This window comes from Canis lupus, chromosome 4, assembly GCF_003254725.2.
Source record: "Canis lupus dingo isolate Sandy chromosome 4, ASM325472v2, whole genome shotgun sequence".
Lineage (NCBI taxonomy): Eukaryota > Metazoa > Chordata > Mammalia > Carnivora > Canidae > Canis > Canis lupus.
In genome coordinates, this window is record NC_064246.1 from 36,461,915 (window position 1) to 36,489,745 (window position 27,831).

At 38.4% G+C, this 27,831-nt stretch overlaps 1 protein-coding gene across 10 annotated transcripts in view; it reads right to left on the bottom strand.

Annotated features, from left to right (window-relative positions):
* Window positions 1-27,831, bottom strand: part of NSD1 (nuclear receptor binding SET domain protein 1) — a 154,575-nt gene that overhangs the window by 9,927 nt on the left and 116,817 nt on the right. For all 10 annotated transcript variants that reach the window (XM_025434216.3, XM_025434206.3, XM_025434220.3 and 7 more), the window contains 9 exons: window positions 25,817-26,017; window positions 24,323-24,502; window positions 16,487-16,643; window positions 14,824-15,029; window positions 11,749-11,861; window positions 5,638-5,907; window positions 3,971-4,087; window positions 2,614-2,755; window positions 17-123 (listed from right to left, as the gene is read on the bottom strand). In XM_025434216.3, coding sequence (XP_025290001.1) covers window positions 17-123; window positions 2,614-2,755; window positions 3,971-4,087; window positions 5,638-5,907; window positions 11,749-11,861; window positions 14,824-15,029; window positions 16,487-16,643; window positions 24,323-24,502; window positions 25,817-26,017 — 1,493 coding nt within the window. The remainder of the gene's footprint in view (window positions 1-16; window positions 124-2,613; window positions 2,756-3,970; window positions 4,088-5,637; window positions 5,908-11,748; window positions 11,862-14,823; window positions 15,030-16,486; window positions 16,644-24,322; window positions 24,503-25,816; window positions 26,018-27,831) is intronic.

Genomic DNA, 27,831 nt, shown 5'->3' on the forward strand with positions numbered 1-27,831 from the left:
AACGTTTGGAAGGTACCTTTGGCCTTACACCCAAAAACCCGCTGCAGTTTGGGGCTCCACACTTGCAAACAGTCTTTCCATTCCCAAGACATTCTAGGTTGTAGTTGAAGGTAAGTTCAGTGCCTGCATAAAAGACCATGAAAATATTACTATCTATGGCTTTAATTACATTATTTCTGTATTAATCACAAAGGTTATGGACTTGCAGAACAGATTTTTCAGAGGCTAGAAAGGGGTTTATTAACTCTAATCCAGCTATATTAATGAAATATTAATAAAATCTAATCTTGTAATGTTATTAATCAGCAAGTACAACTTAATAGCAGAAAAACTTACACAGCTTAACAAGTGATATTTAAAATAACCTTTACTGTAGAGATTCTGATTATCCCAAGTTGTTTTCTAACCTTTCAGAATCAAAATATATTAATTCATTACCAAAAGCAAACAAACAAACAAACAAAAACACTGATGTGCTAGGCATTGGGAATAAAAGTATGAAGAAAAGCTGTTGGTCTGTGCCAAACCTAGCACAACTTAGGGAGAGACATCTCAATACAGAATAATACTAGAGAACTCTACACCACAGATCAGACACAGGCCCCAGCTTTATATCCCTACTACCACAATCTAGCTGGGTGATTTGAGCCCTGAGAGTACATTTATTAAATGGAGAGACAATCTCAAGCTTATTTAGAGTACTGACATAATGCACATAGCACTAACTTGTAAACTTTTAAAAAAGATGTACAGATTTAAGGGACAAATTGTCCCTTTCTGTCAAAAGTCAATCTTATCAAAACTGAGAGCAAATAAAACACACAAATATTCAAATTCAAACCATGTTAGGGAAGGCCTAACAAATATAAGAATTTTTAATATATGTATACAAAGAGATTAACTCTGCACTGGGGTAACGGTTCACTGTTAATTTTTTAATATTTTATTTATTCATGAGAAACACAGAGAGAGAGGGAGAGAGGAATAGACACAGGCAGAGGAAGAAGCAGGCTCCAGGCAGGGAGCCCGATGTGGGACTCGATCCCAGGTCTCCGGGATCATGCCCTGGGCTGAAGGCAGTGCCAAACCGCTGGGCCACCAGGGCTGCCCCTCACCGTTAATTTTTAAAGTGATAATCATTTGGTCAAAATGATTAAATCTTAGATTTCCCATTGCACACTGACCTATCTTTCATCAATGAGACTGATATATATATAGTTTTTCATCTAATATTGGATTAATATAGATTATTTGTTTATTGAGCTAAGCAAATTATAAAGCAGCTGCTTTATTTTTAGGGGTCCAAACGGTACAAAACCTGCAATCACTCACGGCGTGTTAAGAGGTTCATACTGCAAGGAGCTTGCAGGAACTGAGACTGACCAAGGTAACAGCAGGGTTATGTCTTCCCTTTCACATCCACTGTGGAATACTGTACTGAATGATAGATAATCTACTCACACTATTCTTTTCTTATTAAACAATCTTATGGGTTTATAACTGAATTTCCATTAATTTAATGTGCTTATAATACAACTCAACCATATACACAAACATAAGATAGGAGGATATTTGATACAACCTTGCTGCTTACTCACCATCCACTATGTAAACATAACTGCACAAAGGATAAACCGGAAGGTACAGGTGTACATAAAGGCAAGATTCATACCATTCTAGAAAAGAGTCCATTATTCAACAATCCTTGAGGTCTGCACTTATGGGATATGGCAAAGGGTAATGGAAAAGATAAGGAGTATGACACATGTGGTAGAAAGCAGAGCAGGTATATGAAAAGTCAGCAAAGTTGAATGAGTAAGTAGAGCAAGCTGAAAAGTTCTGATTCCATCTGCCAAGGCTGCAGCTTCACATGAACTCCACATAGCACTGAGCACATTCTGTCTCATTCCTCTCATCCCACCCATGTAGACTGGAAGTTAAGTGAGGATAAGAACAAGGTCTGTGAATTCCCACACCATGTTAATTGAGCTAAGTGAATATGGGAGGAGAGAGAAGAAAAATTTGTGGCTAGAAATGGTAGAGGAATCCATCCACATGGACAAAGACTAAAGTTCCAAGTACAAATGTACTGAAAGCAGTCAAGAGAGATATAAGGACTGAAGTCACAGGATATTCCCCAGGGTGGTTAGAGGTGCCAGACCCAAGAATCCAAGTAAAACAGGTATAATACCATATACTTCACAGCATTTTTGTGAAGACTAAATATGGTAATGTTTGGAATAGTGTCTGACCATGGTGCCAAGGGCTGAGGGGAGAGAAAATGGGGGATTGGTGTTTAACGGATAGAGTTTCCCTTGGGGAAGATGAAAAGGTTATAGAGATGGATAGAGGCGACAGCTGCACAAAAATGTGAATGATCTATTGCCATAAAACCGTACAATTAAAAAAACTGGTTAAATGACATACTTAATGTATCTTTTGCCATACCACCAATCACCACAAAAATATTCTATGCCAAGTGCCACCTGGAAAGTCTTTTCTGTATCCCTAAGAGTTTGCAGACCTCATTTTGGGTTATAAGACATATGGGATTTTTAGATGATAAAACCTGAAATTCCCTTCTTAGCTCCAGGATCCTTAATTGACACTTACCTGCTTTAATGTCACTCAGGGCAAAAAGGCCAACACGGGTATCTCCATTCACAGACCATTTCTGTGTTTCACAGTTGGGCTGGCAGCAATGATTCATAAACCGAGCATAGTTTCCTTTGGGACCAGCATCAATGATCCGGTCCTTAAATTCCAAGAGATGATGGTCATTAGATACTTCCCGTGTATTCTAACAAGTTGGAGTTCCTATTTCTAAAGTTTAACTCTCCCAGGAGTTCTCACAGTGTAGTCACTAATCCAGCAATAGCACCACATCTATTACTTATTGGAAATACAAATTCTTGGGCTGCACTTCAAACATAATAAAGCAGAAACTCTTGAGGCCAGCAATCTGTGTTACAGCAAGCCCACTAGAGGATTCTGATATATGCTCAAGTTTGAGGACCACTGCTATACAGGCAGCAGCTTGCCCCATCCTCTCAGTTAGGTGGTCCTGAACCTAGGCAACACATTAGAAATCACCTAAGGGTTGTTTTGTTTCTTTTCTTAAGATTTTATTTATTTATTCATGAGAGACACACAGAGAGAGAAGCAGAGATATAGGCAGAGGGAGAACTTGATCCCAGGACCCCGAGATCACAACTGAGCCAAAGGCAAATGCTCAACAAATGAGCCACCCAGGCGCTCACCTAAGGAGTTTTTAATATTGATGTTGAGACCCCATCCCGAACGAAGATCTGAATATCTGGAGGTGATGATCTCACAAACCAAAGAGTTCAAATTGATAAATGTTCACAAAGTTTCACATCAGAAGAGAATTCTGTTATAATAGCCAATGGAAGGGGTCACAGGGAGCTAGCAGACCCTAATATTCAGGTATAAGGAAGAATCTCAGATACATAGAAAATAAATATATTAGGATGTTGGAATTAGGAATGAGTCTCAAATATAATTCTAGGCACTAATGAAATGAAACTCATCAGCAAATTCCTATAACTGGAAATGATGACTTAGTCTCAGAAGCTAAGTTCTACAATTTATATGACCTTCTCAATGCACTAAATAGTAAACAAATCAGTTTCTCAATCTAAAATAAAAGGGTGAAAGAATCATTATTTACTTGGCTGGCTCCAGGTTTTAATCCTATAGGAAAAATACTAAAAGACAGAATACCCAACTAATATTGGACAGTTCAAAAAGAAAGCAAAGAGTACCTTTGTTGCCTTTGGCAATGGATGTATAGCCAGAAATGAGCAAATTTAGCTATGCTAGAACTCTGACCAAGCTAACTAACCCTATGAATGAATGTAAGGGAATACTGTTTTGGGCAGTGAATTATATGCCTACACACACTAATGGCTCAATTTCACAATCTTATAACAATGGAAATAATACTTACTTTGTCTAGGGTAAGCATATAGAAATTAGTGATATCATGTTCCTGGGCATAACGGATTCGAGCTCTGCACTCTTCTTCATCTATTAGCTCACCCACATACTCATTCACAAATTCACCCTAGAATAAGAAATAGTTCTTAATGGCAAAAAGCACAACTGTGTTCCCAAACTGTTTTTTTTTTTTTTAATTCATGAAAATAACAGAATCTCCAAAGTAGTTCACATACATGTACCTAGTCAATTTAACAAAGGTTCATTCAAGAAACACAAATATGCTTCAACTATTTGACAATGAAAAACACCTCCCACTCATATCACTGTCACCATGAGAAAGACCAGGATACTCTGGACACTCAAGATCAACCAACATGAAGTAAGTAAGCTAGGGCTCCATTATAATGGTGATACAGATGGTTGATCTCTTTAAATGCCCAAAAACATGAAAGTCAGTTTCCATAAACTATGTTTTTTTCCGTGGACCATGCCCTGGCCTGCTGCCCTTCCACATTTTACAATACTGTCCCCTCCTGACTTGCTGCACTACAATCATACTGGCTTTCATCGATGCTGTCCACTTTGCCTACAATGCTTTAGGAGTCAACTAGACTAAGCCAATCACTACTTACCTTTAAATTCTCAACCTAAAATATTCTTAAAGTTAATTTCAGGCCACTTACCTGGTTTATCACATGCCTCCAGAACCCTTTGTGCTTCTATATTGGGGAACTACTTGATCTATGTCTCTCCCCGCTAGAATGTGAACTTTATGAAAGGATGGGCTATGTCTCTCACTGTGTTTACAGCACAATGCCTGGCACACAGGAGATATATAATAGCTACTTAGCAAATAACAGACCAACCGATATATACTTCCTTTACTAGAAACCAATTTCAGTAGAATTCTTCAGAAAGCATAACTAGAATAAGGCTTATTTTATTAAGATGTCAAATAAGATTTATTCTACACAAAGACTATATACTTGCAGTTCCTTCTAAGTTTGAAATTGAAGATGTTACTGCACTTTTATTAGAGAAGGCCTAATCCTTCTTTATTTTCCATGAACCAAAACACATTTTCCCGTAGTAAATTTTTTTTTTTAATTTTTATTTATTTATGATAGTCACATAGAGAGAGAGAGAGAGAGGCAGAGACACAGGCAGAGGGAGAAGCAGGCTCCATGCACCAGGAGCCTGACGTGGGATTCGATCCCGGGTCTCCAGGATCGCGCCCTGGGCCAAAGGCAGGCGCCAAACCGCTGCGCCACCCAGGGATCCCGATTTTCCCGTAGTAAAAACAGATTTTATTTTTTAGGTGATTAACATCTCTGTCATCACATATTCATTATCCCCTTTATCTTAACTACAAATTCCAGGATTGTCACAAAAGAGTAAATAAATAAGGCCACAGTATCTCTATGAATTCCCTTCATTTTTTTATCCTCATATACAGTGAACATGATCAATACTAAGGACTTTAGAGGTAAAGGAGACTATTCTCAAGCCTCTAAACTCTAGGATACAGCAAGACCCAACAGTAAGGTTAATTCTTATACTATGTTATCTTCCCTCTAATGATCATTTTCTCATATTAATCAAGAATAATTAATTACTCATATTAAACAAATGCAAAAAAGAAAAAAATCAGAAATTATGAAAAAATTTCTTCACCTTTTTAATATCTGTTTTAGTCCGAAGACCCCAACCCCTCTGTAACGTGCGGAAAATTTCAACCTCTGGATACTGGCGCTTAGTGAAACACTGGTTTTGGCAGCGTCCTCCAGCAGGACATACTGTGGGGTGGCACTCATATAGTAGCATGCGATTGATGCACTCAGAGTCTATCCCACAAGGATTATCATCAGTAGCTTTACAGTTGCAACGGGGAATTTCAGACAAGTCTGCAGTGAAGATCTGTACCCTGCCAATAGGACGGTTCACCTGGAGAAGAAACACATACTAGAGTATATCAGGCAAGGCAATACAAGACAATTCAGGATCTAGAAGAGATAAGACTTTTTTGAAGTTGTAGCCACATTTGACAAGATTTTGAACTTAGCAGCAATATTCACAACAGCTAAAATGTGGTAAAAATAATGAAATATTCAGCTCAAAAGAAAAGCAAATTCTTTTTTTTTTTTTTTTTAAAGATTTTATTTATTTATTCATGAGCGACTCACAGAGAGAGAGAGAGGCAGAGACACAAGCAGAGGGAGAAGCAGGGTCCATGCAGGGAGCCTGATGTGGGACATGATCCAAGGTCTCCAGGATCACATCCTGGGTCAAAGGCAGGTGCTCAACTGCTGAGCCACCTAGGCGTCCCAGAAAGGCAAATTCTGACACATGTTACAACATGGATGAAGCTGGAGGACATTATGTTACATGTAACAAGCCAGTAACAAAAATACAAATACTACATGATTTCACTTATATAAGGTAGTGAAGATCATAGAGGAATAAGTAGAATGGTGGTTGCCAAGGAATGAGAGAAGGGGAGAATGGGAAGTTAATATTTAAAGGGTACAGAGTTTCAGTTTTACCAGATGAAAAAATTCTACAAATGGATGGTGGTAACAGCTGCAAACATAAATGCATTTAATATCACTGAACTGTATCTTTGAAAGTGATTAAGCTAATAAATTTTACATTATCTATTTTTATTTATTTATTTTACATTATCTATATTTTACCACACAATAAAAAAAATTAGAGGAAATAAAGATCAGGGCAGTCTGACATAAAGCCTTACTTTAATATACAAGTTATGGCTACCACAAAAATTTTTTTAAATCACTTTATGAAAAAACTTAATTTCAAGGCTGATAGGCCAAGCGAAGTATAAACTGAGTTTCTGCTATTACCACATGGTGGCACCACTTATGCCACTACGTTAAAAAAAAAAAAAAAGGTTTTTAAAAGTATTTTATTTATTTATTCATGAGAGACACACAGAGAGAGGCAGAGACATAGAGGGAGAAGCAGGCTCCCTGTGGGGCGCCCAATGTGGGACTCAATCCCAGGACCCCAGGATCATGCCCTGAGCTTAAGGCAGATGCTCAACCACTGAGCCACCCAGGTGTCCCTTAAAAAATAAAATTTTTTTAAAAAGATTTTACTTATTTAATAAATTTCATGAGAGACACAGAAAGAGGCAGAGACACAGGCAGAGGGAGAAGCAGGTTCCATGCAGGGAGCCAGACGTGGGACTCGATCCTGGGTATCCAGGATCATGCCCTGGGCTGAAGGTGACGCTAAACCACTGAGCTCCCGGGCTGCCCTAAAAAAAAGAATTCTTAAGCGGTAAATGGTAGGCATGAAAATGTCTTTGGGAAACTGGGGTTTGTGTATGTGAAGAAATATTTTTAATATTTATTATCATAGTTTGAAATCTTTTTAAAAAAATTTTTTTTAAGATTTTATTTATTCATGAGAGACACAGAAAGAGAGAGAGAGGGGCAGAGACATAAGCAGAGGGAGAAGCAGGCTCCATGCAGGGAGCCTGACGTGGGACTCGATCCCGGGTCTCTAGGATCACACCCTGGGCTGCAGGCGGCGCTAAACCGCTGCACCACTGGGGCTGCCCAGTTTGAAATCTTTTTAATAGACTATAGCAATGTCACTCATGCATTTAGTTAGTAGTGGTGCTAGTACTGAAAACTATAGTGAAAATCTGGTGTGATAAAAAGAGAGGTCAAAAAGCTGCTCTAACACCGAAGCCCTGAGCACTTTTCAAATGCTAGCAACAATGTAGAGGGAAAAAATAGACATTCCATAACACAGATGGATTTGTGCACTATAAGAATGAGTCTCCCCTACCTGGAATTATTTCATTGGGAATAGTCAAACTGTTGAGTCTTCAAAAACCCATCTCATACATAAAAATTGGCTTTTCAGGAGTTCTGTGATTTTGATAAGTCGCTTCACTTGCAAGATTATTGTGAGGATAAGAAATATATGAAAAGAGTCTATCTAGTACAGAGTCTACTAGTCTCTTAAATACAGCATATTTTTAAATTAAGTTTTCATTCTTTTAATGTTCATTTAATTATGTCACATCAAATATTCTAGATATCACATCCTTTCCATCTAAAATCACTATGAGTGCCTGGGTAGCTCAGTCAGTTAAGCATCTGACTCTTGATCTCAGGGTTGTGAGTCATGTCCAGCATTGGGCTATAAAAATAATAATAATAAATAAGAAAATAAAATTATATCACTATTAACAAAAGTAATTTCCATCCTCTAAATTCCCAAAAGGTTTCATTTCCAACATTTTAGTTTTTGCATCTTAACAATATATATTAAGATTTTATTTATTTATTTGAGAAAGAGAGAGTGCACAAGTAGGGTGAGCAGCAGGCAGAGACGCAGAGGGAGATGCAGGCTCCCCACTGAGCAAGGAGCCTGATGTGGGGCCTAATCCCAGGACCCCAGAATCATGACCCGAGGCAAAGGCAGATAGATGCCCAACTGACTGAGCCACCCAGGTGTTCCTCTTCTTTAACAGTATTATAAAATTTCCAATCTGTTTAGAGAAATATATTGTATCCTTAAACCAGTTCTTGATATTACCTTACACAAGGATGTAACTCTGCCATATCTCTTCCCAGATACTTCAAAATCCTGGCAAAAACTGTGTATTTCTCAGGGCTCCTGGGTGGCTCAATTGGTTATGGGTCTGCCTTTGGCTCAGTTCATGATATGAGTCCTGGAACGAGCGCCCCACTGGGCTCCCTGCTCACGGGGAGACTGCTTCTGCCCTTGCCCCTGCTGGTGCTCTTTCTTTCCCTCAATAAATAAGTTTTTTTTTAATATTTATTTATTATTTATGATAGACATAGAGAGAGAGAGAGAGAGAGAGAGAGAGGCAGAGACACAGGAGGAGGGAGAAGCAGGCTCCATGCCAGGAGCCCAACGCGGGACTCGATCCTGGGACTCCAGGATCGCACCCTGGGCCAAAAGCAGGCGCTAAACCACTGAGCCACCCAGGGATCCCCAATAAATAAGTTTTTTAAAAAAACAACCTTATAAACTTTTTTTTTTAAAGATTTTATTTATTTATTTGGGAGATAGAGCGTGCAAAAGCAGGGGGGAGGTAGGTAGAGGATGAGGGAGAAGCAGACTCCCATCCCGTGAGCAGGGAGCCCGACAGGAACTCAATCGCAGGACCTTGGGATCATGACCTGAGCTGAAGGCAGACGCTTAACCAACTGAGCCACCCAGGTGCCCTGTAAACATCTTATTAATGGAGGAATACTTTTATTAGCACATGCAAAAGGAAGTCACAATCCTGAGGAAAGCAAAGGGGACAGACGGTAAAGACTGACTCAATCATCTCAGACTGCAGGTCTACACATAAGGCATTAATAAAACATACATCCCTGTTTCAAAGTATCTCCTGGCTGGCTCGCTGACCTTGTTTGGGCAGCCCGGGTGGCTCAGCGGTTTAGCGCCACCTTCAGTCCAGGGCCTGATCCTGGAGACCCAGGATTGAGTCCCAGGTCAGGCTCCCTACATGGAGCCTGCTTCTTCCTCTGCCTCTCTCAAGAATAAAATCTTTAAAAACAAAACAAAACAAAAAACAAAACAACAAAGCATCCTGACTTGCCCTCCCTCCCACAAAAGTTTCATCCTACTTCTTTTCTCTCTATAAAGGTATGTTTCATTTTTCAAATTCAGATATTAATCTGATCTAACTTGTTAGTAATTCCAAGTTAAGTTTCTTGGCTAACATAAAATATAAGCAAAAAAAAAAAAAAAAAAAACACACAGTTAAGAACAATACAGATAGGTAAGTAAGTACAGTTAAATGCTCACTCTACATCAGGGATTGACAAACTTTTCTTGTAAAAGGTCAGACAGGAAATAGTTTGGGCACTGCAGGCTATAGATTTCTGGTGCATGTAGCATAAAAGAAGCAAAAGACAATTTTTTTTTTTTTCAAAAGCCAATTTCTAAATAATCATAGATAAGTGTCAATAAAACTTCATTTATGGACACTGATATTTGGATTTCATATAATCTTCATGTCCCTGGAAATATTATTTTCATTCTTTTATCCCCCCAACCATAGTAAGCCAGATCTGGCCCATGGACTGTAGAGTTTGCCAATCCTTCTAAAATTTTTTCTTCGAAATGTATTTGTTTTGAAAAAGGTGGGGAAGGGTTATGGAGCAAAAAAGCTGGCTTCTAAATTCTGTGTTTTAGATCACTCCCTCCCAAGAAGCTGCTTTCTTAAGAGCTCACTATGCTTGACGTGCTACTCTGAAATGCCTCCCTTGCTGTTATCTGACATCTCTGACTGTGAGAACGAGATTACTTTCTCCTTTTTGAGGACTCCATGCTCTTTCTTAGAGGTCTTCTAAAGATCAAAAAGAAAACTTACTTTTTTTTAAAAAAAGGAAAAAAATTAAAAACCCTCTCATTCTATTCTGCAACTACCATGTACATCCATTAAACCCTTTGAAAAATCTAAACTATATTATGGAAGTTTAGTGTTATTAATTTCTTTTATCTCATAACATTTTACTGTTTCGTGGTTACTCCTATTTACTCAGTGATTCCTACCTATGCCAAAAAAGACTAAGCTAACAAGAGAACAGAAAAATGATGCAATAACAAAAGCTAATGCATGCAACAGTGAAACAGTCACACTTTAGTTTCCATATTGCACTGCCCAAAGTATTAAATCATCTTTCCAGAAAGTAAAAAAAATTTTGTAGTGTGCTTTTGTACGGTTGTAGTCTGCTTTTAGTAGGGTCGTTCTGTTGAGCAAATAAAACTTCAGAACACCTGACTAAATCCGAATTTCAGATTTTTTAAAAAAAGTTTTTTAGTTTAAGTATGTCCCATGGACTACTTGGGATGTGTTTGACCACATTAGATTCTAAAGGTGGTGGTGAAATTGATCTCTATGTGAAAACTCAGGTTCTAAGATTTCAGAAACTCAGTATCAATGGGTACACAAATAATGACTTTCTGTTAGAAGAAGAAATACGGTATTCTTATTCAGGAATGACATCATTACAAATATTATATAAGAACACAGGCAGTCTCATTTTGCTAAGAGATCCAATAGTATTCTTTCATGTTTTCTGATGTCTGAACATTACAACTTCATAAAAAGGTTTTTAAAGAGGTTTTAGTAAGTACTTACTAAAATGTCTAATAAATTTGTTCATTATTTCCGTATTTTTACATCTGTAAATTATTTATAAAAATGACTTAAAACATTAAAAAAACAAAAACAAAACAAAACAAAACAAAAAAACCAAAGGGTCCATTGGACCCAGATGATAAATGGTGATGACTCTTTTATTAGACACATTAGGGCTTAGGTACACCTACCAGGAATTCTCCTGACCTTGGGAAACCTAATCATACTGGTTACCTAAAGTATCTTTAGTATCAGCCATTACCATGAAGACTTACCATGTATATTATTCACATTATCTCAGAGCTATTTATCATTTTTTATCACGGTTCTTGAATCTCCTTCAAACTGCAAGATGTTGCCTGCGCACAGAATCTAATCCAGCCCATTTCTATAAGAAGACTTTCCAAGGCAACAGAAGAAGTTATCAACACACAATTGACTTTATGTAAAGTGCAGACAATGGGCTAGGAAAGTGCTTTGGAACCTTTACTCATCTTTCAAGTTCATACCTCTATCTAACAGCAACTGTGCTTGTGCTTCCAAACCTTTTCATGAACAGAGCAGGAAGACAGCACTCTATAACACAGTCTCTCCTGGAGAGACAGTCTCCTGTGATCTTTTCTCACCTTTATATGTTTGTAAGGCGGAGGTTTCTTGTCATTCTTTCGGTCTTCCTGCAGCTGTCTTAGCTCTTTTTGGGCCTTTAACTCCTCAAACCTTGCTGCAGCTTCCTGAAGAGCTAAGAAAACACACAGCACAAGTCACTTAATCTTGTGTGGAGTTGTCTTTTTTTCCCTTTGAAGTTGGAGAAGTTCCATATTTTAGACAAAAATCAGCCAGTACTGGGGCATCTGGGTGGCTCAGTCAGTTAAACATCTGCCTTTGGCTCTGGTCATGATCTCGGAGTCCTAAGATCAAGCCCGGCGTCAGGCTCCCTGCTCAGCGAGGAGTCGGCTTCACCCTGTCCCTCTGCTCCTCCCCCTCGCTAGTGCGCACTTTCTCTCAAAAAAATAAAATCTTTTTAAAAACCAGCCGGCACTATATGGAAAACTAAGAAGAACATAGGACTGCTATTTTCAAGTTAATTTATAATCCCCAGGGTATTTAGATATAGCATTAAGACAAAACATAATTTAGCACTACATACCACCTTCAGAGGAAAATTTAAAACAAAAACAAATCCAGCTAAATCATTTGAAAAAGCCGACAAATAACACCTGCTAACAAGACTACATTTGCTCAGCAAAGTCACTGTCCTTAATTAAGCCTAATTCTTTCCTCAGTTCTGAACCTCCTGCCTCCAGAAACATTCTGTCTCCTAGGTACCAAGTAACTTGCTGCATTCCTCTGGAAAAAATTCAAAGTTGAAGTTTTCTTCTTCTTGCCTAATTCTCTATCCATCCTATTCCTCTCCTAAGATTCAATCTGTTAATATCAACTATTAGCTGTAATAATACACAGATCTTCATAGCTGATTTGTATTCAAGTCCCGTACAGTTTTATGCTTAAAAATGGTACCATTTTATTTTTTTGTTTTTTATTACTTGTAACATTTTAGAATTCCAACAAAATCTTAAGATTCTCATTCTTTTCCACTTAAAACAAAATTTTACTTCATTCCTTTTTAAAAATTTATTCTTTATAACTCAGATTAAAAACTCTGAAAAGAACTCCAGTTCTTTTCACTCTTTCTTCTCTGTAGCTTTCCTCATATTCTGTCAATTCTTTAAAGAAAACATCCTTTTTCCTCAATTTCCATGTTAACTATCTAGCAGAGTTTATGTTGCCTGGAGTCCTTAAGTTTTCTTCAATAACCGCTTCTTTCTTCATTCTATTATTCAGCATGTCCTGCCTAGTCTATAACGTCTATTCAAATACCCATCATCCTCTCTACCCCAGGAATACTTCACTGTGACTGCCTGGAACTCTCAAAAACAGCTATCTCACAGACAGCCCTGGCTGCAGCCTCTCACCTTCTACGGTCCCAAAACTCTATTCAAAGATTTCTAGAAACTCTGCCCTGATCATTTAAGTTACCTACCACCTTTTCTGGCTAATAGCCCTGTGTTCCCCCAAACCCATCTTAAACTATACCACATAGCTAGAGGTCACTCACTCAACATGTTGGATTTAATGTATGCTTTCACATGTGCTGTCTTCTTGTCAGCAACATTTTCATTTGTTAACTTCTTCACCGTCAGTGCAGGGGTGAGAGTTTAGATTCTAGAGCCAGACTACTAGAGTTTGAAACCTTCCTCTTTCACTTACTGGCACTGGCATCTTGGACAAGTAATTTAACTTTTATGTGCCTCAATTTCCTCATTTGTAAGATAAGGACAAGCACACCTAACTTATATAGTTGCCATAAGGACTTAAAGCAGAAGACAAACTGAACAGGGACTGACAAACAACAAATAACTATTATTGTTATGGTTCACTCTTCAAAGTTACTTGGAAAAAAAAAACATCCGTGACTTCCAAACTTTGATTCCCAGCACAGTTATGCTTCTTCTTGGTCTGCTCCCATAGCATGCACAGTTCTGCCACAACACTCAATGAATAGCATTTTGAACTGCTTGTGTCTGTGTCCGATTCCCCCATCCATGCATTCCTTGAAGGCAGAGGCATGCAACTAGCCCAGAGTTGAGGCACAGAAAGAGCAGAATCCCAGAACTTCAGCAGAAGATCTGTGGTATTCCCTACAACTTCTTCTCCCTTGAGCCTCTGTGATGGCCACCTCTACATAGGAAAAGATGTTGGTCAACTGTTCCCTGACCATCCAAGACTATAAAACTATAAGCCAAGCTCCTATAGTGTTAATACTAATCGCCCATACCTACACAGAAACCCCATGGTCAACAAGTAAGTGAGGACCCACTGAAATGACATGAGGCAAATGGAACCTTTCTGAAACTTGTTCCCTGTAGTCATCATTCTCATTCCCCATCCAGGAACTTTCACCTGCTTAGACCTTTCTTAGAATCTTTACCTTATGAGAAAGTTTCACATACTTAGAATCTTCACCTCACCATACAAAACCTTCTATTCTTCAATGTCCAAATATATTCAAATTAACAAGAAATACCTATGCTATCTTTTAAAGTACAGCTAAAGGAAGATAATTATCACTATGGGATACCAACTATGTGCTCTGATGATTTTTGTTTTTATTATCTCACTGAATTCTCAGAGCAACCTTTACTAATTATATAGTAAGAGAAAACTAAGGCTCATAGTTGACTCATCTCCTACCCCAAATGTCCCCTTCACTGCTAGGCGTGCTTAAAAAAAAAAATCTTTTGATTCAGAACATTTATGCTTTGACTTTCACTATTTAATTTTGCTCTATAACTTCTCTATAACTTCCCTGGAACAAACACAATTCTACCAAAGATTCTGACTCTTGTCTAGTAAACCAGAGGGTTTAAGCTATAAAATAGTTCCAAAGCTGCAGTGCTTAACGAGATGATGAGAAAACAGAACTGATAAAACAAAAACTTCCCAAGGAAATCCAGTTCCATAAAGGTTAGGCTCAAAAATAATGAATTATGTGGATGAACTTTCCTGTAAAATCCTATAGCTGCCCCAGAGAGTGGAACACAGCTGCTAATGGAATATATGTGAATTCTAATACATAACAGAATAGGTACTAGGGCAACAAAGGTCTGTGTTGGCTTGAGAAACAAAAAGGATAAAGTTACCTTTTTTATATGTCCCATCTACTCCTTTGCCCATCTTATCCTTGCTGCTCACATCCCCCTCCATATAGGGAAAGACTCGGGCCTGATGCGTCCACAGATAGTCATTAGATCCAAAGAAAAGCACAGGGAACTCGCCCACATCATGTCTCATCTTATCAATATTGGAAGGTACAGCTCGAGGATGGCAGATCTCAGCTGGCCACCACCTGGAAAAGGTGAAAACAAGGAGACTTTAGAAGAATGCAAAACACCAGGAAAATGACCTATCTTTTAGGACGGGAATAAGGAATAGCAACGTCTATCTACATCAAAGTCCAAACTAGTGCATTTTTACAATATAACTAGAGAACAAATAAGTAGTATGTGCTGAAAATCTGAAAATGCCCACTCTCACAGATGTGCTCACATATACACTTTTTAGACTCAGTTATTCTACTTTAAGGAATCTATAAAAGGAAATTATAATTTAACAATAAATAACAATTATCTCATAGAAGATATCAACAAAGCTTAGACTATCATGTTCACTGAAGTATTATCTTTAAGAATGAAAACCTGGAAATAATCTAAATGTTCAACACTTAGGGAATGATAAAATAACTATGGTATATGATACACTGAAATACATTTTGGCCTTTAAAAAGGAAAACTTTGAATAATCGTGAGGGGTATAGAAAAATGACAACTACAAATTCCTCCCAAAATAAGATAAAAAGCATGTAAATTAATGCTTTACATATCCACTGTAGGAAGACAATTTGGCATTAGCTATTTAAGATGGAAACCCCTATTCCTAGAAAAACTGTGCATGAATACTAAGGAACATTGACAAAATGCTTATAATTCAAAGAGAAGAAAGGATACACGAATCACACTATATTGTAAGACTATATAAAGAAATGTAAAACAGCAAAGTATGAACTAGAGCACTGCACTACTATAAATTTCAGCAGCATAACAGTAAATGAAAAAAGCAAAATGCAAGAAAATATAGCAACAATTTCTTTATGAAGAGGTCTAAAACACACAGAACAAAATATTATACATGTGGTAAACCATTACAGCAAGGCAAAGGATTAAAAAACACAAAATGTAGTATAATGGTTATCTCTAGGGGTGAGAAGAGAATGGACTCAGTGAGGGTCAGGGAGGGAGCCTGAAAAGTACCAGCAACAGGCTAGTTCTTTAAATGAGAAGTACATACATAGATGGTCCTTTTTGATTCTTTTAAATCATGCATCTTATGATAATCTTTTATATGTTCCATAGTCAATAAAAATAATTTCAAAAAGGAAAAGACACAAAACTGAGTATAAACTCCAAGGCCAATTATTTGGAGGGTGTGTGACATTGTGTGTCTCCAAATACATAAGCCAAAATTTAGCAACCTATCTTCCTTGTTATGGGTTTGTTTTCATTCATGAATTTTCTACAGAGAATATATATTATTCCTCTAATCACAAAACATAAAACTGAGTTTTTTTCTTTTACAGTGAAAAATTAATGGAGGACCTTGCTTAACTGGATAATGGTGGACCTTGTTTAACTGGATAAACTATTAACAAAAAAATAGAAAAAAGTTAAGCACTGTATCTGAGATCATAAGAAACAGAGGATGAGATGGTAAAAGAAATCAGTGCCAATCTCCCTCATGCTCACTCACCTGTATCGCCCAACTTTTACCCAAACAATTTCCCTGTAATGCGGCTTTTTGCCTGCCTTACAATCATTGCAATACCAGTTTCCTTCAGGGATATCAATGTTCAGGCATTCACGATGAAAAGCTGCAGGGCAGGAATCACAGCATAGAAGGCTGCCTCCTGTGGGAATCAAAGAATCTGGAACTCAGAATCACAAGGCTACAAATAATGACCCAGCTGAAACAGCTTTTGCTCCTAACCAATTATTTATGTCCCAGCCAAGGGTGTGGTAACTTAATTAATTCAGAAATACTTTTCTGTAAGAGCACTATTCTCTTTCCAATGATCCTGTGAACCATAACTTGAGGGTTTGTTAGATTTACAGCAAATAAATATGAGATCTTATTGGCAAAATTAGGTTAGGGCAGTGAGATCAGAAGTCAACCTCTTAATAAAGTCAAGTATGTGCATATACACCTTTCTTTCTCTTCACTTAAAAAAAAAAAAAAGGCTAAATTTTCCACAACAAACAGTAAATATAACCACATTTGAAGACTAAACAAGTGATTAAATGGCCTGAATAATATCTGACACTTATACTTAAGTATCAGCGTAACATTTATAAATCCAGATTAAAAGGATGCTGTTATATTAACATATAATTAACAAAAGAATAGAACAAGAGATTAGAGTTGTATGTTTCTTTGTATTACAAAAATAACAAGATCTAGCAGAAACAATGATCTCAAAATGTTTTATTTTTTTTTTTAAAGATTTTATTTACTTATTCATGAGACACACACACACAGAGAGAGAGAGAGAGAGAGAGAGAGAGAGAGAGGCAGAAACACAGGCAGAGAGAGAAGCAGACTCCATGCAGGGAGCCTGACATGGGACTCGATCCCGGGTCTCCAGGATCAACACCCCGGGCAGCAGGCAGTGCTAAACCGCTGAGCTACCACGCTGCCCTCAAAATGTTTTAAAGTATTTACAACTGAAACATCTGTGATTTTCACTGGTGACAAAATTCACAGGTACTAATGTGATTTGTTGCCTAAACTTCAGTTAAATAAATGTTCTCCCCTCTCCATTGAGGTTTTCAGACACCAAGATAATTACATATATTGCAATGACAATGAATTTTCACTTCCTAAAAAAAAAAAAAAAGAATTTTCACTTCCTAAAGATTTTCAAAGTGACTCAATTTATATATCTGAAGCTGAAATCCTCATGGTTGCAGACTATTATCTTATGTAAGAAATGAACATGCTTCAAACATGCTAGACTCAAGCATGTAATTCCAAGTCTTATCCTGAAGAGTTACTGGGGGATAAGACCTTAGCAAAGTAGGGATCCCTGGGTGGCGCAGCTGTTTAGCGCCTGACTTTGGTGCAGGGCGCGATCCTGGAGACCCGGGATCGAATCCCACGTCGGGCTCCTGGTGCATGGAGCCTGCTTCTCCTTCTGCCTATGTCTCTGCCTCTCTCTCTCTCTCTCTGTGTGACTATCATAAATAAATAAAAATTAAAAAAAAAATGACCTTAGCAAAGTATATGTCCACATCCATCTGGATTTCACTGTGCCCTTTTTGACTCGTAATATCCCACAAAAATCTGAACTTTGTGACACCATCTTTATACAATTTCTACTCATCCTGACTTTTTCCTTTTCTCAATCATTTGCAGCAGGCTCTTAAAACAAGCTTTGAGGGGTTTATTTTCTTGAAGTCAGAACTGTGTACTTTTTTTTTTTTTAAAAGATTTTATTTTATTTATTCATGTGAGACACAGAGCGAGAGAGAGAGGGGCAGAGACACAGGCAGAGGAGAAGCAGGCTCCATGCAGGGAGCCCGACGTGGGACTCAATCCCGGGTCTCCAGGATCACGCCCTGGGCTGCAGGCTGCACTAAACCGCTGCACCACCGGGGCTGCCCCAGAACTGTGTACTTAAGACCCAACTGCTTTTCAATTAGAGAAGCTCTCCTTTTATCTGTTGGATACTGACGCTGAATTCAGGGATACTTCACTTGGAAAAAGTCTGTTGCTGCAAAACAAGTTTGAAGAGTGCCTGGGTGGCTCAGGTGGTTGAGCGTCTACCTTCATCTAGGATCATGATCCTAGGGACCTGGGATCGAACTTTGAGTCTCCTGCTCCTTGCTAAGTAGGGAGTTTGCTTCTCGATCTCTCTCTGACCCTCGCCCGTCCACTCATGTTCTCTCCCTCTCTCAAATAAATAAAATCTTAAAAAAAAAAAAAAAAAAGTTTGGGGCAGCCTAGGTGGCTCAGTGGTTTAGCGCTGCCTTCAGCCCAGGGCGTGACCTTGGGAATCCAGGATAGAGTCCAAAGTCAGGCTCCCTGTAGGGAGCCTGCTTCTCCCTTTGCCTGTCTCTGCCTCTCTCTCTGTGTGTCTCTCATGAATAAATAAATAAAATCTTTAAAAAAAAAAGTTTGAAGAACCTGCTTACTCAATACATATAGCCTGTATTCTATACTCTGAAACTCCTATTTAGCTATTCTTGTGTATTCTGTAGGATAAGTCAAACAATCTTAGCATGGGACATTAAAAGTGATGCAGAGTCACATAACTTACCTGCCTCAATGACATACCTTCTAGAACATTCCTATTTATGCTTAGTTATCTGCTGAGTCACAATCTCATTAACTGTGTGATTTGCCAATCACATGAACTTGGTAGAAAAATCTTCCTTTTACTAATAAGCAGGCTTTCGTAACAGAATAGAAATATTTCATTTACAATAAGCCCTTTGCACTAGACCTTAAAAGGAGGTTATATAGAATAAAAAGAAATCTGCACATAGGGACAGCACCTTGGTGGCTCAGTTGAGCGTTTGCCTTTGGCTCAGGCCATGATTCCAGGATCCTGGGATCAAGTCCCACACCAGGCTCCCCATGGAGCCTCTGCCTCTCTCTCCATATCTCTCATGAACAAATAAATAAAATCTTAAAAAAAAAAAAAAAGACATCTGCACATAAGAATACTCGAAGAAAGGCTAAGGACAGAGCTGAGGGGAAATAGTGGCAAACAGTTTTGTAGGGAAGGACATAATGTGATTATGAGCTGAAATATGAGAAAAGAAAACAACATGATTAATGTGGGTAAATGGATGGGAAATAGGCAGGAGACTTTATCTGGTGGCAGTAAAGGAGAAAGTATAGGAGAAAGACAAGTAAGACAGAAGAGGGAAAACTACATGAACCATCAAAAGAAACCAAAAGAGGAAAAAGTGACATTTTGTGGGAGAGGTAAAGGAAAATAAATTCTTTTTAAACATTTTATTTATTTTAGAGAGAGAGCATGAGTGGAGCAAAGGGCAAAGGGAGGGGGAGTAGCAGACTACCTGCTTAGCAGGGAGGCCGGACACAGGGCTGAATTACAGGACCCTGAGATCATGACCTGAGCCTAAGGCAGAAGCTTGACCAATTGAGCCACCCAAGTGCCCCAAGAGAAAATAAATTTTAAAAATATTGCTGAATTCCAGGAACTGTTTCCTTTCAATTTAGCAACTTACCGTATTATTATCCTAATACTCTGGATGATCACCTTTAGCTTTCTCTTATACATGGGCAAAAATGTCCTAAGGCCCTACTCTTTCTCTGTTGTCTAATAGCAGGATAATCTTAGTGGGAAAGCAGGTCTCGGGCTTTCTGGACTCAGGACAATTTTATCCTGCACATTCCCAAAGAAATGTTGCTTATGTAGGCTAAAAATATTGAACTTATTAATGAGAAACCAAAACTAAGAAAAATTTAAAATATTTGTTAATTCAGGCAGCCCCAGTGGTTCAGTGGTTTAGCGCCGCCTTCAGCCTGGGGCGTGATCCTGGAGACCCAGGATCAAGTCCCACATCGGGCTCCCTGCATAGAGCCTGCTTCTCCCTCTGCCTGTGTCTCTGCCTCTCTCTCTCTCTCTCTGCCTCTCTCTCTCTCTCATGAATAAATAAATAAAATCTTTTTAAAAATATATATTTATTAATTCACTTAAAAATAACTGTAAATCTATTATATAACATTTTTGTAAAAAATAACTATATCTTCCAAAATAAAAAACTGTTAGCTCAGTGTTGTACATTTTTGCAAATATTTTATTTTTTAATGATTTATCTACTTGAGAGAGAGAGAGTGTGTGCACACAAGTGAGGGGGAGGCTCAGAGGAAGATGGAGAAGCTCTGCTGAGCTGAGAGCCTGAGGTGGGGGCAAAGGGAGAGGGAGAGAGAAAATCCTAAGCAGAGTCCCCATCAAGTGGGGAGCCCGACACAAGGGCTCAATCTCACAACCCTGAGATCACAACCTGAGCTGAAACTCAGAGTCGGACGCTCAACTGACAGTGCCACCCAGGTGCCACTCAACTACATGAGTGCTTTAACTTAAGATAACCATCAGTATGAAACAGAATCACTTCATGTGTACTTTCTATTTTATCATTATTCTGTTAAAACAATGTTCACCTGAGAGCTGATATTTAATAAAATCAAATTTTATTCAAGGACATTCTTATGTGAAACTTTTTTTTTTTTTAAACTGAAAAGTGTGTGGTGACACAGAATACAATCACTGATTCTACTAGTAGGGTTTAGAGCCACTGCCTTGTTATGTATTAGGTGCCAGGAGTTTTTACCCACAGCTAGTTTTGAACGATCAGTGCAAATGTCAACAAACTATAAAAGGCAAATATTATTATTATTATGAAAAGAGTTACAACTTCATGGAAGCCCCTAAAAGGGTCTCTGGGTCCTCGCCCCTTTACAAGGATCATGGATCACACTTTGAGGGCCACTGCTACAGCTATTAAGTTTTCTAGGGGACTCAGTTATCATTATGAGTATCCATTATTGGACTCGATAGCTTTTCAGTTAGGATGCTCCATGTCAGGAATGCTATAACATGGGCACCCTCACTCTAAACCATGTCATTCATTTCATCCCACTATAGAATTAGAAATGGTCTAGTGCTGGGGTACCTGGTTGTCTAAGTCGGTTAAGTGTCTGACTCTGGATTTCGGCTCAGGGTTGTGAGATTGAGCCCCAGGTCAGGTTCTACGCTGGGCATGGAACCTTCATAACGTTTTCTCTCTCCCCCCCCAAACTCTCCCTTAAAAAAAAAAAAAGAAATGGTCTAATGCTGAAACTGTGTTATCATCCCATCTCCAAGAAATGAAAAAAATTTTGGAGCTACACTTCAGTTTCCCAGAAACCTGTTTTTAGTCTAAGGTTGGCATAATAGTTTTTTTTTTTATATTTATTTATTTATTCATTCATGATAGAAGGGGGGGGGTGCGGGGGGCAGAGACAAGGGCAAAGGAAGAAGCAGGCTCCATGCTGGGAGCCTGACATGGGACTCGATCCCGGGTCTCCAGGATCACACCCCGGGCCGCAGGTGGCGTTAAACCACTGCGCCACTAGGGCTGCCCTAGAAAGTTATATTTAAATGCTATTAAATACCAAACTCTTATCTTTAACTTTCTTCTAAACAAAAGAAGGGTGATACCACAAATAGGTAGCAGTGTTTACCACAAGACAGTGTTATAAGGAGTAGGTATTATAGAACAAAAAGAATGTCCACTTGGTGAATTAAACATCTCTACCAAAAGTTCCCTTTCTATTCACACTATTGCATTTAACATTCTTTTTATTTATTTTTTATATTAACAGCATAGTTTGAGGATACAAACAATGTCCTGGTGCAAACTCCATTCAGTTAAGTGTAACTTTTCCTTAAATTGTCATGTACCATTCATTTTCAATCACATAAAGCAGCCAAAAAGCCTTTTTTGGCTTTAGCACTATTTAGCATATCTAAATTTCTCAAAAAGCATGGTCATTCAATTACACATTTTGACTTTTCAAGTATTTCCCCAGGAGGCGCCTGGGTGGTTCAGTCGGTGAAGCAGGACTCAATTTCAGCCAGCAGGACTCAATTTCAGCCGAACTCATGATCTTAGGGTCATGAGATCAAGCCCTGTGTTGGGCTCAAGCTAGATGTGGAGTTTAGGATTCTCTCTCCTTCTCCCTCGACCGCTCTCCTCCGCTCACACACATGCTCTCTCTCCCTCTACCCTCAAATAAATAAACAAAAAATAGTGAAGTAATGTCCACAACAGTCTAAGAAAAAAGAACTTGTAGCCTAAACATTTGTACTAACCCAACATATGCTTCTAGTATAGAGGCAAATGACAAATAGCCTCAAGCAGGGAATTATACTTCCAAGGGGTGCTTCCTAGAGGTTCAGCCCCCTGATGAGAAAAATTAAAATAAGGAAATCAGAACTACAAAAGCACCAGAGTAAACAGACTAGTGATGGTTACTAATCATTCACTAGTAAAAATCAGGCTGTCAAGAATGGAAAGGAAATGTATATAAGAAGCCTAACACTGACCATTCAAAAGGAGAAGTACGTTTTAAGTTGAAGGAAAAAAAAGATAAAAAATTTATTTTTCCTCCACTTTAGAAGAATTTTTAAGAATTAATATCTATATGGTGAAGAAACACTTGACAGACATTCATAATAAATTCCTTCACTTTCCCTTTCTTTCTTCCCTTTAAATTCATAAATAAATGATTTAACAAAAAAGTAACCAACTGTATGATATAATCTCATCTTGTAGAATTGTTTCTATGTAGGTATCTACCCCTGCTTTCTGGGTACATGTGCTAATGTCTTAGGTAGTATCACTTAAAATTAGGCAATGTTCTTTTCTGATGGCAGGTGGGACAATTTGGGATTATTTATTTATTTATTTATTTTGGGGGGGGATTATTTATTTATTACTATTATTATTTACCTCCAATTTACTTTTCCTTTTTTCCCCAGCTTTATTGAGATATAACTGACATAGAACATTGTAGAAGGTTAAAATTACAACAGAATGACTAGATATATGTACACACTGAAATGACTGCCAAAATAAGGTTAGGAAACACATCTAACATCTCACATGGTTGTAATTTTTTTCTTTCTGGTGGTAGTGAGAATTTTTAAGATCTACTCTTTAGCAGCTTGCAAATATACAATACAGTATTGTTAACTATAGTTACCATGCTGTACATGAAGTCCCCCAAACCTACCCATCTTCTAACTAGATGTTTGTACTGTTTGATCAAATTCCATTTTCCAAGGGTGATTTTATTTCCTTTCCTTTGTCTTTTTCTTCTTTCATTTGTTATCATTTATTTTTTTCAACATCTATTTATTTATTTGAGCGAGAGAGAGAGCGTGCATAGGCATGCATGCAGGAGCAGGGAAGGAAGAATGGGCACAGGGAGAGAACAGCTCAAGCAGACTGTGCTCAATGCCACAACCCTATGATCATGACCTGAGCTAAAACCAAGAGTCAGGGGATCCCTGGGTGGCTCAGCGGTTTAGCACCTGTCTTCAGCCCAGGGTGTGATCCTGGAGTCCCAAGATCAAGTTCCACATCGGACTCCCTGCATGGAGCCTGCTTCTCCCTCTGCCTGTGTAGCATCTCTGCCTCTCTCTGTGTGTGTGTCTCTCATGAATAAATAAAATAAAATAAAATAAAATCTTTGAAACAAAATTTATAAATACATACATACATACATACATACCAAGAGTCAGATGCTCAACCAACTGCGCAATCCAGGTACCCTTCATTTGTTCTCATTTTAAGAAAAATAAGGTCATTATTCAAAAATAAATAAATAAAAGCTTTCCCTACTGGGGAAAAAAACAAGTTTAAATGTTCTGCTATGTTGTCATTAATTCAGGACATTACTTCCCAATATTTCTCTAGTGGTAATGTGAAGAAAATAATTTTTGTTGCAATTAGAATATTGTATTAATCTCTCTTTAGACCATTCATACACTAAGCAGTCATGTCTTACCTTCTGAGCATACAAAACACCAGCTAACATTAACATGCTCATGGTTTCGGCAGCCCCGCCTAGGTGTAAAGTGATTAGGGCAGATGATACTATTAGATGCAAGAATCTTGGACCCGGCAGCCAGGCAAAAGTCATTGGCATGGTATGCCACAGGGCAGCGGACACAGCGCATCAGGCGACCTAAAATTATGAGAAACAGAAAAACCAGAAGAGCAAAAGAAAAAGAGATTGAATATAAAAAACAACATGAGTTACTGAAATCTCTGTCAGTAAGAAAATGTCACTAATAGAAAGCAGCACTACTAGGACAGGGATCATAAAACACACAATTCACTATGAAAAGTTCACATGGGAGCTATGCATTAAGTTGCCACAAGGAGTCAGATCCTACAACTGTTAAGTGAGCCTGCCTCACCAAGGAAAGCCCTATTCAATCCACTGCCCTGACTCCTAGGAAACCTGGGATTAGCCTCAAACTAAATAGGGGAGATGTGCACAATAAGAATAAAAGGCCAGCTGGGAGAAAGACTAATGCATGCTTTCATTGCCTGGTACTGTGTGATTCTTAAAGCCTGAACTTTTAGGTGAATGAATCTTTCTACCCTCTTTAAGATAAAATATGTCCTCTAACATATATCACCAACTAAAAGCCATTATTAAACCAGCTAAATGCAATCCACAATAGTAACTGAAAAGAGGAAGATAAACTGGTGGTTAAACTGTAATTTTCATCAAGCAAGTAAAATTATTGTCCGTAAGTGATGAAATCTATAGGCTCAGGAAATCATATAAAAGGTTACTGCCAGTCTAATTAGAAGAAAAGTCTGGCAAATTTTTCCTGCTCAATCCCCTATGGGAGAAGTAGGGGCTCTTTGAGCACACAAGCATTTAACAGTAGAAATACAGTACTGGGTTTAGGAAAATTAGTAAGAGATCCCATTATCACTGAACAGAATTAAGTGATTATTTTCCCAATGAGAATAGACTTGAAAACTTCACTTTATCTATATATCCACAGTCAGTTTTGGAAACCTTAGTTCTCAACCTAACTATAAAGCAGAAAAAAGGTTTCAGGATACAAGTTTCCAATTAAAAAAAAAAAATCAACACAAAACAAAAACGTTAATTCTGCCCTAAATTCATCTCTGAGTAATATCACATCTGACAACCATGGATATAAGGGGTCCACAGGTAAAGAATACACTCTGGTCTAATGGAGAAGGGAAAGGAACACATACAGCAGAACACTTTCTCAAACTAAGTATCACATGAAATCCAAATATTTGAAACCACCATGTAACAATAGGACTCCATGGAATACAACATGGGAACTACTGGACTAGTCCATCATTTTTTTTTCTCTCACATAAAATGCTGATACTCTGACAAAAGCTAGAGAGGACATGAAGAGACATGCCACATTGCATCTGGAAATCACACTGCCAATGAATCCAAGGTTCTACAATTAGGCCAGTCCATGTGAGAAACCCCTACCTTTAGATGCAGAAACACTGGCTGGATTAGCAGCATGGCAGGTTATACAGATGTGGAGGGAGCACCGGAAGCCCTTGTTCTGCATGACAGTGGGTGGATACTTCTGGACACACTCTTCATGATAAAACTTTCCACACAAGGGCAAAAGGCACCTTTTAACATCTTCCCCACTCTGCTTACAAACAAAACAGGTATGGATTCCTGGGAAACAAAAAGAAGGTAATAAATTAATGCAAATTCAAGAATTCAACCAATGCAAAACCATTAGACGAAAAGTTTGTGAGCATACAATTCTGCACAACACTCCTATATGCTGTGGGGTTTGGGGGCTTCGTACCAAGTAATTCTCCACCAGCTGAGGGTCTTACAATTCAACTCAATTCTAAAACTATATATCTGGGGGCAGCCCGGCTGGCTCAGTGGTTTTCAGCACAGGGCGAGATCCTGGAGACCTGGGATCGAAACCTACGTCAGGCTCCCTGCATGGAGCCTGCTTCTCCCTCTGCCTGTGTCTGTGCCTCTGTGTCTCTCATGAATAAATAAATAAAATCCCTAAACAAACAAACAAATAAATAAATAACTATATACCTGAAGGTAACGTCATATCCCACAGGTTAAGGACTCAACTCTCTAAGACTGCCCCTGGCCACCAACTTCAGATGCCAGCCAGTCTCAAGTCCAGATTGTCATCTATACTTCTCACTGGCTACAAATCAGAGGTTCCCTCAACCCCTACTTTCTTGGGTTGATTAATTTGCTAGAATGGCTCATAGAACATTTTACTTACTGGATCCCCAGTTTATCATGAAAGGTTATAACTCATGAATAGCTCGATGGAAGAGATGCACAGGGCAAAGTATGAGCAAAGGGTGTGAAGCTTTGATGCCCCCTCCAAGAGTTATCACTTCATTCTGAATCTCCACATGTTCACCAAACCAGAAGCTCTCCAAAACCCATCCTTTTGGGTTTTGATGGAGACTTCATTGCATAAGCATGGCTGATTAAATGACAGGCCACTGGGAATTAATTCAATCTCCAGCCCCATCTCCCCCCTAGAGAGGAGTGGGACATAGGATTGAAAGCTCCAGCCCTCTAATCATAAGGTTGGTTCTCCTGGCAATCAAGCTCCCATCTTAGGTGTGTCTTTTATTAACATACTAAAATACACATAGGACATACACAAAGGACATCTTTATAATCATTGTCACACTTAGTAGAGGCCAAGGTTTTGGGAGTTCTGTGTCACAAGCTAAAGACCAAAACATGCATTTCTTAATATAAATCACACTAAAGAACTTTCTAACAGACTAATTAGGCCAACAACATGAACCTACTGAAAAATCCTAGTATCATTATTAAGTGAGAAAGTCTCGACAATACATGCTTTGCTGATATGACACAACAGGAAGTACATATTACCTATAAAACATTCCTGCCGGAAGAAAACTTGACCTGATATTAATCCAGCCTCTAGATCTAGCTACAAGTTCCCAGGAAATATGAAAGATAGAGGAACAACTTAAAAGGACACCTCAAAGATGCAATCAACCAAATCTGCAATATGGAAAATTTAGCAGGACAAATGACCACTGTCTAAACAAAAAATAGGATGGGGGTGTACTGTTGCAGATTAAAAGAAATTTAAGAGACATCAAAAAATACAATAAAGACACTTTTTTGGATCTTGATTAAAATACTGAAAAGGACATCTTTGAGACAAATGGAAAAATCTGATAACGGGAAGGGGCAGTAGGTGACACATGGAAGTTACTGTATAATTCTGTTACACATTAAATATATATATATATATTTTTTTTTAATTTTTATTTATTTATGATAGTCACAGAGAGAGAGAGAGAGGCAGAGACACAGGCAGAGGGAGAAGCAGGCTCCATGCACCGGGAACCCGACGTGGGATTCGATCCCGGGTCTCCAGGATCGCGCCCCGGGCCAAAGGCAGGCGCCAAACCGCTGCGCCACCCAGGGATCCCTAAATATATATTTTTTTAAGTTGT